The 19,617-nt window shown below is 34.9% G+C and overlaps 1 protein-coding gene across 1 annotated transcript in view; it reads right to left on the reverse strand.

Annotated features, from left to right (window-relative positions):
- Nucleotides 1-4,805: 4,805 nt before the first annotated feature.
- Nucleotides 4,806-19,617, reverse strand: part of LOC128548750 (uncharacterized) — a 38,424-nt gene continuing 23,612 nt past the window's right edge. The window contains exon 2 of the mRNA XM_053524159.1: nucleotides 4,806-5,027. Coding sequence (XP_053380134.1) covers nucleotides 4,806-5,027 — 222 coding nt within the window. The remainder of the gene's footprint in view (nucleotides 5,028-19,617) is intronic.

The following is a 19,617-nucleotide window of genomic DNA, read 5'->3' on the forward strand; positions in this document are numbered from 1 at the left end:
CAATTATTGTTTATTGCTCTAGTTCTAAGATATCGTGTAAATTTTAGTCCAGAATATACTATTGTGCCAATACTGATAAATAGTTACTTTTTAAAAGGATTGTCTTTGATTTTTCCAGAATGTTCTTTTCATTCTTAGTGTTACATGGAAATTCTGGTAGCTTTCATGATACAATAAATAGCGAGATGTTTAAGGATTAAAACGGAAAACCAAAAACCTGGATTTTCTAGATATTGATGAAACTTTCTTGTATTTATTATATTATATCTATTATGATAAAATATTACTAGTTTGGATATTTAATGTTTTGAAGGATAATTTGAAGGATTTACTAAATTGCGGATTTAAAAGCTATCTTTGAAGAGAGGAATTATAATTCTTGGATATACTAAAGTTACTTTTGAACTGTGTGAAACACTGTGGAATATATTCAGATTGGATTTAAACTTGCCATGGAAAGGTATTTGAAATGTTACTTTAATTAATGAATAAAATTTTGTCATTGTTTATAGTTGCTGGTTTGTCTTTCTGTTAATTTTAATTACTGTAACAAGAAATTATTACACTCTGTCGTAACACTGTTTAAGTTTTCGTTATTTTTGTTACAGCGATATTTTCCCCTCAGTTAATTCTTACAACAAATCATCATACGTCCCCCTCCCCACCCCCTACCCCGAAAACAGTAATTATAAAATAAAGTATCTTATTGTTAACATTTTGATAAGCCGGAAAAATTCAATACTTTGACAAAAGGGAGTGTTGTCCCATGTCTCATCCTGTTGACACGTGGCTGTATTACTTCCGACCATCTCATACCCAGTGTAACATTCAAAAGTGCATTCTCCTCCGTATATATAACCATCCGGACACGACACCTTTCTGCCATATGCAGGTATAGAGGGCTCATTGCAGGTCAGATCTAGAGCAATATTGCATTTTTATCAACTAAATTTTAACTTAGATATGTTACATTTAGGTTAGCCAACCGATCTTTCTCTTGTGGTAATGCGTAATTTATGACAGATATCCATAAATATCGTGATAGTTATGTAACGCTTGCCGTCAACTCTTTATATTTCTTTGACAGAGCGCTCGTGAAAGATACCAAAGTTTTACGGAATTAAAACAATATTTATCAACTGTTCAAAGTACGAGTCTGTCATGGAGAAATAACTATATAGTTATGATAAAATTCAGGATTTAGAAAGGAAACTGATGGTTTAAAGAAAATGTTAAGTAGACGTATACTGCGTGTATAAGAAGTGATTAAAAACTGGCCAAAATGCGAAACATGGTACGTACATCTTACGACAAAGTTGAAGTTGCACGTTGCGGAAAGTCCATAGTTGTCTTTCGCTGTATAGGTTATATCATGAGAAAGACCAGCACCTGGCAATCCTGGAAATTCTGAACCTTTTTGATACCCACAACAAGTCTGTTCATTTCTGTAACAAAACACTGCTTATTAGCGAACAATTTTCTAGGGAAAGCTTTGAATTCATTACTATTCTTGGGGACTATTTTTCATTGATTTCGTTGTTTAATCCATCCATGAAATGAAATCCTCACGTACAGACTACACTAGCATTCATTTTTATCACCAACTTTTAAATACAGTCAAACCTCTGCTAAAGACCACCTCTGAATAAAAACCACCTGTGTACAAATACAACTTATGTTATGTCCCAATAACCTATTTCAGCTTGAATTTACCTGCGAACAACAGCCACTTGTCCAGAAAGACCACTTTTGGTCATTCCCCTTAGTGGTATTTAAAGACAGGTTCGACTATATATGAATTATTGTGCCCATGAAAAAGCCGTGTTGTCCAAAATCAAGAAAGTTATTTCCAATGAAAATAAGTAATTTCAGATTACGTAAAAGTAAAGAATAATCTGGGACTTAATAATTGCACTCAAGTTATATAAATATGACTGGCCTAGAAAAACAAATACTGTAATATGAGTTAAGGTAGATCTTTATTAATGCAAAGTTAATCATTAGGCTTCGTTTTATGGTAGTTTTGTTGACTTGTTGGTTTTGCCTCATTATTTTGATTGGGGCAATAATAACTCTGCCAGAGAAACAGTTGCCTTATACACAGATCTATATTTATGTCAAAAAATAGGAAAGACTAAAATTTATTCAGGGAATAAACGCACGCAACGAACAAGTTAGACGTAACGCGAACTAACTCGAAGAGGATGTAGTCTAAGTGAATTATTATTCCCTGCGGCGAATGTTTAACATTAACCAACGCCATCGTTTTATATTATTCTTATATTTCTTATATGTAAACTAGTTGGTCATTGAACAGAAGTTGTTTGAAAGCAAAAAGTAAATCGGTCTGACGCCAAAGCTGTTAGCATATATATATATGATATTTTTCGGTGTAGCTGTCTGAGTCAACTTTTTACCTATTTCAAGAACGGATAAAAGTTGTGAATTTATAATTCTTCATCCAATAAAAATAGCGTCTCTGGAAAAAATTGAATACATGTATATTTGCACATGGCTGAAAATAATACACTGTTTTGCAAATGTTTTGTTACATTTCAATAGAGTATTACATAGATACAGCAGATCTGTCTCTGATGACGTATATTGGAGAAGAATACAAAAGATTACTGAAGCAGGAGGTATCTTTCACGTAATATTGGAGTTTTACCTGAATGATGATTGGTTCTTAGTAAATGAATCTTTGAACTCCAAACTATATATCATAATGTTTAGTGTTGTTGATGGTCGTGGTTAGCTTGGCTATCTTAGTAAACGCGGATTAATTTCCTCCGCTTGATTAGATTAATAGTAAAAGTATGTGTTTGCTATGACTTTGAATCGCGAAATTCCGTCTATTTGCTGGTCTATCTACCGAAAAGAGTCAGAAATGCGGTATTAGATAAAAAGCCCGTAGAAAGATTCGACTTCTTTTGTAAAGCATAATAATTTAGTCAAGAAGTCATTCATTTCTTATGTCATCAACGTATTTTTTCATCTATATTGCAGTCATAAAATCCCCACCAAAGCCGAATACCTTTTTTTATTGATATTCATATTAGAATGTATGTTATTTATGACAATACATACGAGAGAAGGTCTTCGTCGTCAGTTGCTGTAGGATCCGGCCACGTGACTTGTACAGTCTTCTGCTTTCTACCGGCCGTATACAGAGACTGAATATCAGCTGGTGGACAGGTTGTAAAGGTTGGTGCAACAAGGTTTTTTTCAGTTATATCTAATAAAATAATGTTGTTGTTTTTTTGTTACTCACCATTATATATTTGCAAAAAAGGATAATTTTGAAAACTCGCTCGCAAGTTTTTTCTCGGTCATCACGATAAAATCAGAAAAAAAAGAAGAAATTGTATGCATTAGGTTTAAGCATTAAATCTGAACATAGACAAATCATTAATTGAATAAATCCCAATGTTAAAATAAATCATTTATTCCTTCTTTAAATATCAACTTTCCTATAAAATAGCCGGTTACATAGAAACCACGAAATGCAAAGCAATGATATCACTGTACATTTACAGTTGCTAGTTATTTACTTTTTTTATGGATCTTCATTTCATTAAGTATTTACATAACATAAAAAATGACAAAAATTACCCGAAACCTTGTTTGCACAATATCAACTGTCTTTTTTAATATACATGACTGAATGGTTTACCATGAATCAGTAGCAAAAACTAGTAACCCGAAGGTCGAGCTAATAGTTTTGAGTACTTCCGGCAAACCATTGAATAAAAGGTTATAAGATGACATAAGAAATGTGCTGAATTATAGATTGAGTACGAAACATGGATTGGCGGTTAATGTATTTTAATACAAAATTCTTAAAACGTAATGACAGATTTTCTTTCGTAATTAATGTAACTATAAACTTAAAAGACGTTCAAAGTTAATACTTGTTTAAATAAAAATGAAAATTTCGAATGGACAAACGACTGATACCTTGTTAAATGTTCGCTCTTTCCTTGTTGAAAGAAACAAAAACTTATTTTTCAAATATAGATATGATTTACTTTAAACTGAAAAGAGCAACAAATTAAGTGGCGCATATAATCATACAATCTAGAAATATTTAATGTTGCATTTTAAACAATTCACCATAAACCTACCTTGTTTCTTACATTCAGTCTTTCCATCTTTTATGAAACAGTATACTGCAGTTATAAGGTCCGTTACGAAATCAAAAATAGGCCCAAAAAACCTTCTAATCCGAAGATCTAAATCTGTTGATATTAAAAAAAGCATATTTTATTTGATAGGGCATATAAATCTTGAACCGTTAAATATCTAACAGTATACGCATTTTGCTTTTCTAAAATGTAAACATTATTTTCATGTTTCTGTAGAAATACGTTCAATGCTTTAAGTCAGAGTTTCAAAATTTAGAAGAAAATTTTGTTGTAACTGTGCTTACAGTTACATCACTAGCTGTGTCTTTAGCAGATATATTCTAAACTACAGAACTGCCGGGGCCTCCGTGCCAAAGTGTTTAAGGTCGCTGACTTCAAATAACTCACCGATTTTGGTTCATTCGAGCCCCATTCGGGGCGTTGAATTTTTCATGTGGGGAAGCAATCCAGCTGGCTTATGGAAGGTCAGTAGTAATACCTATGTAGTCGTCCGTGATGAAATACTGCAAGAAGGGGCAGCTGGGAAATTCCTCCCCCGTAAAAGCTGGTAAGTTGCTAAATGATTATAATTTCGTCGGTACGATGTTAATCCGACAAAACAAAAAAGAAACAAACAAAAAATGGATACATTTTTACGGTACTAGTAACTCAAAACAGTACTTAAGTATCACCTGTTCCTGTTGTAAGTTTCCACGAGCCTTCAACACACTGATATTGCGAAACAGTTACATTTTTCGTCACCTGACATACCGTGAGGTTTTTGGCGAATGACCCGTCGACATATCTGCCAACAAATTTGTTACACCTCGCCTTACTACCTACAGAGGACTGAAGCAATGGTGTGATATCGCATTCGTCAGCTGTGTGGTGTGGTAGAAGCGCCTGTAGACAAAATATAAAGTTTGATGGGAACATAATTTGTCTGTATTCATGCTTTCAACAAAATAGTTACACAGACCTCAAACTTCTACTTATTGTTTAATATCGCACTTACCAGCAAAATGATACTGCGTTTGTAAAAGATTATCAGTTTTTGACAGAAATATAATTATGTTTATTATTAAAGGTATGTTAAAGATTCTCTATTACCATTTGTATCGAACACGTGTAGATGAGCTGACAAGTCTTGTAATAATACTTAATATAATAGACGTTATAACGTACGTTTACAATGTTCTGCATACTGATATAAGTGAAATGAAATGCAGATATCATGAACGAACACTCAACATAGAGTACTTTGCATATTATACTGCTATTGTTATCTTATTATTTTTAAGATATCTGTTGCTTTTAACGTAGGGGTGATATTTTTTATCATTTTAAGCACAGGTATATAAAACATTATGGTTATAGTTTCTGTTAATGGGTATAGAATGAGAACAATGACACTCAACAACCAATAAAAAGTAAAATACGTTTTTATATAAGGTCATAACCCTGATGTGATTTTGATAAAATTATAAAACTTGTTTTGATATGCCTTTGACCAGTAATATTTCCAAATAATATGACTATTTTCGAATTTTGACTACAGTTAAAATTAAAGCTTCAAGTAGGCCGTAGCTATTTACTGACTGATAAAGGAAAGTTGTCTTGATTGATCTAAAGGGTGTGTAAAAAGTTCGTTCCAATTTTTAGCTCACCAGAGCACATAGTGCTCAAGGTGAGCTATTGTGACCGGTCATTGTCCGGCGTGCGTCGGCGTTCCTCGTGCGGTGTGCGTCGTGCGTCGTCCGTCAACATTTGCCTTGTGAACACTCTAGAGGCCACATTTGTTGCTCAATCTTTATGAAACTTTGTCAGAATATTAGTCTTAATGATCTCTAGGTCAAGATTGAAACTGGATTATTTTGGATCAAAAACTAGGTCAGTAGGCTAGATCAAAGAAAAAGCTTGTGGACACTCTAAAGGCCACACTTTTGACCCAATCTTTATGAAACCTGGTCAAAATGTTTGTGTTGATGATCTTTAGGTCAAGTTTGAAAGTGAGTCATGTGGGGTCAAATACTAGGTCAGTAGGCCAGGTTAAAGGAAAAGCCTGTGAACATTCTAGAGGCCACATTTGTAATCCAATTTTTATTAAACTTGGTCAGAATGTTATTCTTGATGATCTTTAGGTCAAGTTTGAAACTGAGTCATGTTGGGTCAAAAACTAGGTCAGTAGGCTAGATCGAAGAAAAAGCTTGTCAACACTCCAGAGGCCACATTTGTGACTCAATCTTTATGAAACTTGGTCAGAATATTTGGCTTGTTAATTTCTAGGTCAAATTTGAAATTGGGTTATGTGGGGTTAAAAACTAGGTCAGGAGGCCAGATCAAATGAAAAGCTTATGAACACTCCAGAGGCCACATTTGTGAACCAATCTTTCTGAAACTTGGTCAGAATATTGTTCTTGGTGATCTTGAAGTCAAGTTTGAAACATGGTCATGTGGGGTTAAAAACTAGGTCAGTAGGCCAGATCAAAGGAAAAGCTTGTGAACACTATAGAGGCCACATTTGTGACCCAATCTTTATGAAACTTGGTCAGAATGTTTATCTTGATGAACTCTAGGTACAATTTGAAACCGGGTCGTGTGGGGTCAAAAAGTAGGTCAGTAGGTTAGTTCAAAGGAAAAGCTTGTGAACATTCTAAAGGCCGCATTTGTGACCAAATCTCTATGAAACTTGGTCAGAATGTAAGTCTTGATGATCTCTAGGTTAGAGTAGAAACTGGGTCATGTAGGGTCAAAAACTAGGTCAGTAGGCCAGATCAACTCTGGTGAGCGATATATAGGGCTATCATGGCCCTCTTGTTACCATAGGCTTCTTTTTTCAAATGAGGAGGCAAGTTCCGCTGTAATTTAAACAAAAATGCATATCAGTTTTAGAATACTGAAAGAAAAACTAATATAATTTCCAGACAAACTGGATTCTTTGTCTATAAAACATATATTTATTATATCACCTAATTTCGAAAAGGCAAGAATTTTCACTGCTCCCATCCACTTAATTATAGTATACATATACTGGTCACTTAAATAAATTCATGGTTCTGGCTAAAGGTGCTTATAGGTATGTTCATCATAAATGAATGCATTCAATTAATATTAGTTACAAAATGGAAAATCTGGTCTGTAAAATATTTAACAGCTTGATTTTATCCGTAATGGCATTATTCAAACTTGGCACACTTTTCAAATGTGAAATCTAGCTTACGGTCTACATGCAAAATTGCATTTGATGACAATCTTGTATACTAAACAGGTTTTACAGTTACAATGCAAGACGTGCAACAAAATCCATTCAACACCATACAGTTTATTAGGGTAACAAAACAAAAAGGAACGAATTAAATACACACCCTTTAAATAGACCACAATTTGCAATTTGACCAAAAAAGAACCAAAAACAGGATGGCCAAGATGACCCTGGATCGCTCACCTGAGTAATAAGAGCTACATGTTTCGAATGCCAAACTGATGCTTAAACATTTAGTCATTAGGTAACATTCATGGTCACTGATAGTCAGTTTTAATATCGGCATGCAACATTGTTTATGTCATTCAAATTTCAAGGCTGATCTAAACAAACAAGGGAGTCGGTCAGTCACAGTCATTGGGTCATCAGGTCACTATAATTAAACAGTTTAGGAAATATGATAAGATAATGTTTGAAGTATTTTTCCTATATAACTCCTATAAAAACTAAATGACCCTCGGGACGAGGCTTCTTTTCACCCCAGGGGCATAATTTGAACAATCTTGTAAGAGAACCATTAGGCAATGCGACAAACCAAATATCTAAAGCCAATGCCTGAACATTCAGGCAAGACAGGAAGTTTTTCCTGTATAATTCTATTTAGAAATTGGGACCCCAGGCATGGCCTCTTTTTAACCTAGAAGCATAATTTGAACAATTTTGGTAGAAGACCACTAGGCAATGCAACATACCAAATATCAAAATCCTACGCCTTGCAATTTCAGACAAGAAGATTTTCAAAATGTTTTCCTATATATAAGTCTATGTAAACCTTGGGACCCCGGGATAGGGCCTTTTTCACCCCAGGATAGTATTTTGAATAATATTGGTAAAGGACCACAAGGCCATACTAAATATCAAACATCAAAGACCCAGGTCTTGTGGTTTCAGACAAGAAGATTTTTAAATCTTTTTTTTTCTCGTGGGACCTCTACGGGACAGGACTTCTTTTCACCCAAAGGGGCTAATTTGAACATCTGTATAGAAGACCATTAGATGATGTCACATGCCAAATATAGAGGCTCTATGCCTTCTGGTTATGGACAAAAAGGTTTTTAAAGTTTTCCCTATATAAGTCTATGTAAACAACGTGATCCCCAGGGCTGGGCCATATTTGACCCTAGGTGAATAATTCGAATGACCCTGGTAGAGCACCACCTGATCTTGCTACATACCCAATATAAAATCCCTATGACCTGTGTTTTTGGACAAGAAGATATTCTTTTCAGTTGCCATGGCAACCAGAGTTCTGTACGAAATTCAATTCTTTGAACAACGCTTAAAGAAGACCATCCAAGGAATATTCCTGTACAGTTTCATCAAATTGGCCTGGTGGTTTAGCAGGACGGGCGAAACAACATCAATAAATACAGACTTAAAGGCAACAATCCTTCTTAACCTAACAACTACAACAACAACAACAAAAACAAAACAAAAATCTACACACTCAGTATAAAAGAAGGCAGTCAAAACACCCAAAAAACTCAGCAACAACATAAAAAGAAATAATAAAACAAAAGCAAACAGCAGTAAAAGATATTTTTCAAAAGAAAAAAAAAAAAAAAAAAAAAAAAAGGAAAAAAAAAAAAAAAACACGTAGAAAATGATATTTTCGGTTAATCATTAAAAGCATTAAGCAGTGGGAATCATCATTTAATTAAAGTTAACGTTCCGAATACTAACAGTATTGAACAGAAGCTTTGAAAACAAGACAAAATCTATAGATTGTTTATCATTTATTTACTTGACAAGTACAAAAATCTGCATTTACTGCATGGTAAAAGCTTAGGGATATTCTGATTTCGAATTAAATAAACAAATTAAAAAGTATGAGTCTCAAAAGTAGACCGAAGGAATGTTTACCGTTAAAATCAAATTTAGGTGCTTTAAAATCTTCAACAATTGGTACTGACGTTTAATCACTATTTAAAACATGCGAAGATAATGGGTTTTATGTTGCCCCTTTTTGCATAATAAACCTGTTTATTTTTCCTTGACCTCTGTTCCAGTAAGGAGGTCGCGACGAGAACAGTATTTTGGTAATTAGTTGTGCGTTAGTTGTTTCCCTTTATATTTTGGACGCAATTTGTAATGAAAAAGCGTGAATTTCGTTTTTGGATTTGCCACGTTTACATGGCCATTTAAATTCTCGTCAGCAATGGAACAACATAGACTTTCACTGAATTTATTTTGCATATTCACATGGTATTTATTTTATATAGAAGTTGTTTACTACAAGACTCAAAAATGCAAGTTAATTCCGTCGTGAGAAGTTATCCACAACCTTGGGAAATATGATCGGTAGGCCAATAAAGATCTTCAGAATAAGCAGGTCTAGGAAAGTGGAATATTTACAGATTATCTGTAAATTTACAGATAATCTATAAATTTACAGATTTTTCAATCTGTAAATTTACAGATTGTGTGTATGAAAACTGATGAAATAACATTTATCCTCAAAACCGCAGCTTGGAATTAATTGGTTTACTTACAGCATGCATAAATTAAGGTCATTTGTGGGTTTCAGCCATTTTTGTTGACTTTGATTTTTTGGCATTTTCAGAAAAATCAGAGTCAACAGAAATGACTGAAAGTTACAATTGACCTTTATTTATACATACCATAAGTAAATCAATTAATTTCAAGCTGCGATTTTGTGTCTAAATATAATTTTAGCAGTTTTCAAACACTTGATCTGTAAATTTACAGATTGAAAAATCTGTAAATTTATAGATTATCTGTAAATTTACAGATAATCTGTAAATACTCCGCTTTCCTAGACCTGATAAGTGTGGACAAAGCAGCTATCGTGGCTCTTGGAATGGTTACGGTCAAAGTGCATCTTATTGATGGAAGCTCTTAGACACAAATTAATATTGAACCGGGTGAGTCATATTCTTTAATTTAATTCATTAAATTCAATTCAGAGATGGAAAAAGTCTTAGAAGTAATATTTTAACAATGGTCGAAAATGCGGTCATATTGTAGATAGTAGGCCAATGGCGTAACTCAAAGAGGGAACTATAGGCCAAGTGCAAAAAAATGTTCATATAGCGTCATATGTAGCTTTATATATGGACAGAGACACGTACCATAAGGACTCTTAAGTTTGAGACTGCACATGATGTCTGGTCTCCAGGGCTTTTATATTATTTTATTTTACAAGTAGAAAACAAAACTATCGAATTGTGAGGGGTCTAAGGTTCAAGACCCAATTGAACACTGGTAAGGCCCTACGTAAGATAACTTTTCTAATTTTGATTATTAATGTAATTTTTATTTGTGCTCATGTTGAGTCAATAAAAAAAAGGGGAAACAATACGGACAAATTACTATGAGCGCTGTGAGTTGTTTTTCGTTCTTTAAGTTTCACAGCGGCGCTGTGGGCTAAAGCATTGAACTGTTGTACCTTTCATTGTACCTTTTGGTGTAATGGCTGAAATGTTAGCATAAATGCTTTGTTGCGGAATTATTTGTCCATATGTGCTATTAGCTAAAAGGAATTATATATACTGCCACCCAGTTGGTACGGCAGCTTAAAACAAAAACGTAATGATAAATATATAGGCGGATTATAAGCGTGTAAGCTTGCGTAAGCAGGGATATAAATAGGCTGTAGCCATTGGCCCCTAGATATTCGGCTGGGCCTCTAAATTGTTGGATAAAATGCCCGTATACCCAATGTTTAACATTTAGTTTGGACAGTCAGGGCCCCTAAATGAAAATAGCTAGTTTATATCACTGGTTTGGCAGATAGTATGCCTGCGGCCACGTCTTAATAATCTGTGCAGCTATGTACTTTTGTTGTGGGGGCACAAGTACATGCTTTATATTGGTTTAAGGGGTAAAATAAAATAAATAAAAGTAAAACCCCTTAACTGTTAGAGGCAGCCTTGACTATAAAAAATGTCGGCTGAAGTGTCGTCTCTGTCGGCTTCCCATAACTGACCTGCGCTTATATACTTCAAGGTAAAATGTGCTTCTCATCGGCCGTCCCCAAGCGTCGAGAGTTGCAAAAAAAAAGTAAAATAAAAACAAATGTCTTTGCTAAACCTCTAACAACCAGGGTCCCACCAAAGAGGACCCCCTTGAAGCGTTTCCGTCTGTTTGGTCAGTGCAGGTCTGTTTTTGGGAATAACTGTATGGCGCAGTACAAGTGTACTGTATCCTTTTGTCCTTTGAACAAGTAGATTTTAGTTAAAATAGCAAAATTCGTACAAGTAAATTTTGTCTATAGCTAATTTGAGTTCCGTATATAAGGGCATGGCAGTTTTGATTCCTGTTTAGTTGGTATTTTTTGCATGATTCGGGCATAATACGTTATCTTGATCTGTCCAGGTAGCGTTCAAGTGCATTGTCCTAAATAGTCTTTAATGTTCTGCTGTTTCATTAATTTTCGTGCTTATTTAGGGAAATACCTCCAGGTCAACATTAAAAATTAAAACCCTGCTCCCCTCTTACCTTTTAACCTTGGATTGTCACTGAAAAAGCATGAAAATCCTGACTATGAACAGTGACGCCTGTCAAAATAGAGTCTGATTTATATGAAATTCTATATGAACTATCTGTGGTTTTGATGCTAAAGTGTGACATGTGGCCGTTAACTGTTGCCTGTTGTAGTCGTGGGTTGCATGCACATAAAAAAAATTTGAATAGCCATGGAGCATGGTTTTAACGCCAGTCCTGCTCCCGTCCTACTTTTTAACCTTGAATTGTCACTAAAAAAGCATAAAAATCCTGACTGTGGGCGGTGAAGTCTGTCAAAATGGAGTCTATTTTGTATAACATTCTATATGAAATGCCTGTGGTTTTGCGTGCTAAAGTGTGGCACGTGGTCGTTAACTGTTACCTATTGTAATCATGGGTTGCGTACACACAAAAGAATTTGAATAGCAGCAGAACAGGGCTTTAAGTTTGTAAAAAGAATAGTCGTTGTTATAAGGTTTATAAGGTATCAGAAATGATATGGGCGGCTACACTTCCATGATGCGCATGTCTGACAGCCAGATTGCATTTTCTAGCCACGGTACAAGTCATTTTCTCTTCGTGAGTTTTGTTTTCCAAGGAGTATCACATATAAGACTAATACCATAATCTTACATCCGTTGTGCTGCTGTTTCATTCATATTTTTCAGCGGCATTGGCTAAATTATTGTCATCACAGTTTCCATCGATTGGCACAACGGTTCACAAATGTCTTACTGTCGCCATGTTTCCAGTGTCTATATGGGTTGTATACCTGTTGTGATGGATGAGCATTCAATTCACAGGATGATTTGTATCCGCAACCATCTCTTGTAGTGAAACATCTCTATTTTAGAAAAGGCAAGTATTTTATTTACATGTTTATGTACATATTAACAAATCGTCATTACTGTCCAGGACGGATCGCCCCCGATACATAGATTTTATTTATTTAGCTGATTAATGAACAATTATTATGACCAATTTTCTAATCATATTAAGGGGCTTAACTCTACGAGGACAGCAAAATGTTTTAATTTGCGAACTTGGAAAGTATATGTATGAGAAACATAAGCGTATGTTTAATATCTTAATAATGTACTTTGAAATGTGCTTATAGAATATTAAAGAAATGAAATTCTACCCTTATTTTTCTTACATCACTTTTAAATTGCTCTACTGTCGTTTATGTTTATTTCTCAGTATGCTTAATATGCTTAACAAGTGCGGCACATTCACATTATTAAATAATGAAAGTACATTCCCGTGTTTAAAAAAAAGAATTTTGAGGGGTATCACTTTAAGACAGACGTTTACATTTATAAATATACTGGTGGAATTCGACCAGAGAAGAACTGTTACATGTCTTCCTTTGTTGCAATTGCAACAATGTACGAATGCTTGATATTTACATATCTAGGTTAAACGTCGTTTTTGACTATTGTTTAGTTTTATCTATGTACAAATGACATTAATTTTGCAGGGGGACAAATCTTTTAGAATATTTAAGAATCCAATTTTACAAGACAGGACGGTAAAAAGTGTGTTTGAAAGATGGGTTGTTTATAAAGATGTTGATCATTCACTAAAAATTTCTATGGTTTTCGGATATACTGCTAAACCTTACACAAATTTCTACATTGATAATTATGATAAAAGTAACGCTTGGTTTTAACCTTGGGGCAATTATTATTTTATTCAGCAAGTTCATTTATTCATATACGTATGCAAAAATAATAATTTTAGTGGCCCTTCAACACACATAAGTGCATTTCAGGTATGGCACTAGGCAAGGTGATTAATAATAAAAGACGGAAAATAATTATTCAATTCGAATCGGTTCTTTGATAATGTTTATTGCTAACAGTTTTCCCCTTTTGCAGCCATCACTGGGGATGATTGTTCTTTCGATTGATTCAAATTGTATCTTATTTATTTAATGTATTCTGTTTGTACCTTTGCAGTGTCGCTGGGGCAAAGAAATTAGGTTATTTTCATTATACATCTTTAAATTAACTGTTTGTATAGTATGTGCATTTTAAGCAATATGTCACCTTGCCAGTTGCCATGAGAAATCTTTAAAATAAAGTCGCGGCCTTTTCCCATTAAACTGTGTTGTAGTTTTCATTTATACTGATATGTTAGCTGTAGTGGGTGTGACAGACGTATATGGTCGGACGCTAACTCATCTGCCAACGAAATATGATATTATCAGTCATTAATAATTTCATTCTTGTTTTCTTTTAAAATGGCTGATGATTTTGCGTCTTGCTAATGGCTACTGTCATTCCCTGTTATATGGTCCAGTGATAAAATAATGGGTTTTATGTTGCCCCTTTTTGCTTAATAAACCTGTTTATTTTTCCTGGACCTCTGTTCCAGTAAGGAGGTCGCGACGAGAACAGTATTTTGGTAATTAGTTGTGCGCTAGTTGTTTCCCTTTATATTTTGGACGCAATTTGTAATGAAAAAGCGTGAATTTCGTTTTTGGATTTGCCACGTTTACATGGCCATTTAAATTCTCGTCAGCAATGGAACAACATAGACTTTCACTGAATTTATCCCACCCGCCCATGCCCATATTTGTTGATATTGTTTATTACTTTATTGTGAACCAGAAATCTTTGCTGCTTCTGTTCATCTGTTTTTCAGGTTCCTGCATAGTAGATCTGTTACAGATCATAGAATACGTCATCAGGGAACCGTACAATAGCAAAAAGTAGTATTCCTCACAAACAACACACACAGCTATGAAGTGACTGATGAATTATTTGGTCATGTAATAAAGTTTACGACCATTCTTTGAGAGGATGTATCAATAAAGTTTACGATCATTCTTTGAGAGAATGTATCAAAATAATGACATGGATTTTGTGAGATTATTGCTATGAGAACTACTTTAGAAATGAAATGGAATACCCATACGATCAGACACTTTAGTAATGTTGTTCGTAAAATGTTCTGTTGAACACCAGAAACTCAAACTGATAGATCTATAAATATATATATTAACGTTATTATTTGTCGCGGATTTATAACGTTTTATAAAAAATTGATTCTAATATGAAAAGTCACTGTGGGAGTAGAAGAGTACCAAAGTCATATGCATTAACTTTAAAGTAATAGTATTACTCGAAAGTAATAGTTTAATTCAGAATGGTATTAAGTAACTTGAATAGTCATGTTTTTATTAGTGTTCTGTGTAGCGAAGGAAATAGCTTATTAGCCTTGATTAATGGTACGTCACTTTGAAAAGCTGTCGACCACCGACCATGGTTTATATTTGTTTGTGGAAAATGTCATGAGTCTAACCAGTGTTAGCAGAAGCCTTGCCATAGTTTGTCGGCGTATAAGTCTCAATTGTGGGTCTGCACTTGCGTTTTAATGAATGCGTAGTACAATCTCTCGGCTGAAAATGACTAGTAGCCACTAAATAATTCGGTCACGGACTGAGGGCCAAGGCATTTGTAGAATACTGTTTAACTATAAGTTCATTATAACTAATTAAATCAAAATGGCATTCCAGCATAGTCGGGTCTACTGTCAATGTCACTGTGTCATTACCTGACGTCGAAGGTGAACCTCAGTTTGTGTTATTAGATGACGTCATAGGTTGAAGGCAGTGGGATTCGGTAGTTTGAGACTCGACGTAATCAGTTTTCAGTTTGCTCAATGGCTGGTCTGCTATAGACATCTGAGTCGCATGTTTTGCTCGCCCCTACGATACGTGGATTTTTCATTTGACTGTACATGCCTTCGTTTCACAGTGCAGACCTATCTTCGAGACCTTAGGTGCATAAATGATCAGTGACATGAGTAAAGTTTTTTCTTCATACGGTACATTTAATTATGATGAATACCGTTATTTCAAATTAATTCATAACATTTTTATATAAAGCGTATATATAATGCGCTTACATGTACTTTGGTGTTCTGCTCCCACAGGTTTGTGAAGTTAGGCATGGCAATTATTCGAAATTGTTACAGAAAAAAATGATAGTCGTAGAGTATTAATATATATTTAAGCATGCTTGAATTCGTTCCGTTTTTCAGTATTTCGAGGAATAGTCTGAACATTTCAATGTGTTATACATTGGCTACGGAAACACGTTTCCTCCTGTCCTAGTTAAAAATCGGGGAGGGGGTTTTTCGTGGGCGGCTCGTTTTCCGTTTGAGAAATATACAATCGAATTTGTTCAACGTGATTAAATGTAACGACTTTAAATGTATTATTTAATATACAGATTCGATTGTGGCATGCATATCAATTGATATGACGGCATCTCGTATAACATTTGTACATATCTGAATAACATTTACATCTTGATGCCGTGTGTTTGCTTTTCTATTATCGGAATGTAAAATTGTTGACCTTTGTACACTGATAACTTCTATGTACAGTTAGTATTTCCCCCTTTTGCAGCCATCACTGGGGATGATTGTTCTTTCGATTGATTCAAATTGTATCTTATTTATTTAATGTATTCTGTTTGTACCTTTGCAGTGTCGCTGGGGCAAATGAAATTAGGTTATTTTCATTATACATCTTTAAATTAACTGTTTGTATAGTATGTGCATTTTAAACATTATGTCACCTTGCCAGTTGCCATGAGAAATCTTTAAAATAAAGTCGCGGCCTTTTCCCATTAAACTGTGTTGTAGTTTTCATTTATACTGATATGTTAGTTGTAGTGGGTGTGACAGACGTATATGGTCGGACGCTAACTCATCTGCCAACGAAATATGATATTATCAGTCATTAATAATTTCATTCTTGTTTTCTTTTAAAATGGCTGATGATTTTGCGTCTTGCTAATGGCTGCTGTCATTCCTCGTTATATGGTCCAGTGATAAAATAAAAGACTTATTATCCGTCTCAGGTGGACAATAACATTCTTGCATTTTGAATTTGTCTACCGATACTTAAACATTGTATTGATGATTGTATTGAAAGAATGAAACGAATGCATGAATGAATGAAGTTATGCTCAAATGCTCAAATATTGCATTTGAGAAGTATAAAGGACTTGAGACACGATACTGCAGTATTAATTTTTTGAAGTATATAAATAATGTGGTGATATAATATTTATGTACTGAAGGCTTTATTTCTTCTATTGTATAATAAACTTAAAATGTTTTCAGTTAGCTTTTAGCTCATATGTCACAAAGTGACAAGGTGAGCTTTTGTGATCGCGCAGCGTCCGTCGTCCGTCCGTGCGTCCGTTCATAAACTTTTGCTTGTGAACACTCTAGAGGTCACATTTTTTATGGGATCTTTATAAAAATTGGTCAGAATGTTCATCTTGATAATATCTAGGTCAGATTCGAAACTGGGTCACATGCGGTCTAAAACTAGGTCAGTAGGTCTAAGAATAGAAAAATCTTGTGACCTATCTAGAGGCCATACTTTTCAATAGATCTTCATGAATGTTAGACAGAATGTTCATCTTGATGATATCTAGGTCAAGTTTGAAACTGGGTTACGTGCCGTCAAAAACTAGCTCAATAGGTCAAATAATAGAAAAACCTTTTGACCTCTGTAGAGGCCATATTTTTCATGTGATCTGTATGAAAGTTGGTCTGAATATTTATCTTGATGATATTTAGGTCAAGTACGAAACTGGGTCAATTGCGGTCAAAAACTAGGTCATTAGGTCTTAAAATAGAAAAACCTTGTGACCTCTCTAGAGGCCATACTTTTGAATGGAACTTCATGAAAATTGGTCAGAATGTTCACCTTGATGATATCTAAGTGAAGTTTGAAACTGGGTCACGTGCCATCAATAACTATGTCAGTAGGTCAAATAACAGAAAACCTTGTTACCTCTCTAGAGGCCATATTTTTCATGAGATCTGTATGAAAGTTGGTCTGAATGTTCATCTTGATGATGTCTAAGTCAAGTTCGAAACTGGGTCAACTGCGGTCAAAAACTAGGTCTGTAGATCTAAAAATAGAAAAACCTTGTGACCTCTCTAGAGGCCATACTTTTGAATGGATCTTCATGAAAATTGGTCAGAATGTTCAACTTGATGATATCTAGGTCAAATTCGAAACTGGGTCACGTGGCGTCAATAACAAGGTTAGTAGGTCAAATAATAGAAAACCTTGTGACCTCTCTAGAGGCTATATTTTTCAATGGATCTTCATGAAAATTGGTCAGAATTTTTATCTTGATGATATCTAGGTCAGGTTTAAAACTGGGTCACATGAGCTCAAAAACTAGGTCACTATGTCAAATAATAGAAAAAAATGACGTCATACTCAGTTCAAAACTGGGTCATGTGGTGACAAGTGAGCGATTCAGGACCATCATGGGCCTCTTGTTATGTACGACATTTATCAGAAACAAAAGGGATTTGACAATTTGATGAATTTGGTCTGAAATGTATATATTGAGAAATACAAGTTTATTCACTTATAAGTGATAAGAAGATAAGAAGTTTACATTTGCAGATTTTATAACCATTAAACTTTACAAAATTTGTAATGTTTAAGTCTTTTTTTGTAATTCTTTAAATGTGCTAACTTGATACTTTGAAATAATGAAGTAGAGATTTTAGCGGGACCCCCCCCCCCCGCACCAAAAAAAAACCAAAACCGATAGGTTAAATAAAATAAAATGCATTTCTAGACTTAAACACATTCAGTAATATAGCGATAATACACGTTTTTATGTATTAGTTTATATATAATCTATTTTAGGTCGATTGTTTGTTTGTTTTGTTGGATTTAACGTCGCACCAACACACGATAGGTCATATGGCGACTTTCCAGCTTTAATGGTGGAGGAAGACCCCAGGTGCCCCTCCGTGCATTATTTCAACACGAGCGGGCACCTGGGTAGAACCACCGACCTTCCGTAAGCCAGCTGGATGGCTTCCTCACATGAAGAATTCAACGCCCCGAGTGAGGCTCGAACCCACATCGATGAGGGGCAAGTGATTTGAAGTCAGCGACCTTAACCACTCGGCCACGGAGGCCCCTTTTAGGTCGATTGTGAAGGAAGTTCTACAAGATATATTAATCACTCTCGATACCTTATTCCTAATGGAATCCATCGCCACGAGGGTATGAGAGAAGAGGCCAGTTTACCCTTTTAATGCTGAGCGCATAGCAAGGGAGCTACTGGTACCATCTTTCACGTCTCTGGTATGACGCGGCGAGGGATCGAACCCACGAACTCCCGCACTCGAAGCGGACGCTCTACCATTAGACTATCGAGGCGTTTTTTAAAATGTATTTATGTCTGCAGAACCCCAACGGATATGTTGTTGACCAAGACGTAAGGTCGAGATCATCAACATCGGGGAGGGGGAATCAAGTACACTGTCAAAACGAAATATTCAAGGGTTTTAAACGATTATGTTTGTTTTCCGTTTTACAAAACATGACATTGATCATATCATTACATATTACTTACTTATTTGGTAAACGGGAACACAACTCAAAACGAATATAAGAACGAACCGTTTTCAACATGTTGAACTGCTTCCAAGATTTATATGAATTCTGTGAGGTAATATTAGAAAGACACATACAATTCGATGATATGATTCCTACAATAAAACGCATAAGTAAACAGACGGATACATACCATGATGTTATAAATTAGACATAGTTATCAAAATGTATATCAACGTATCTAATGAACGGTGAAATACAGAAAAATACTCAAAAATTTAACCGGCACATGCCTACATGCTGAGCATTCGCCACAACATTTCGTAACTGTACAATTAATGTAACAAGTGCTGTACTTTTAA

Source organism: Mercenaria mercenaria, chromosome 15 (genome assembly GCF_021730395.1).
Source record: "Mercenaria mercenaria strain notata chromosome 15, MADL_Memer_1, whole genome shotgun sequence".
Classification (NCBI taxonomy): Eukaryota; Metazoa; Mollusca; class Bivalvia; order Venerida; family Veneridae; genus Mercenaria; species Mercenaria mercenaria.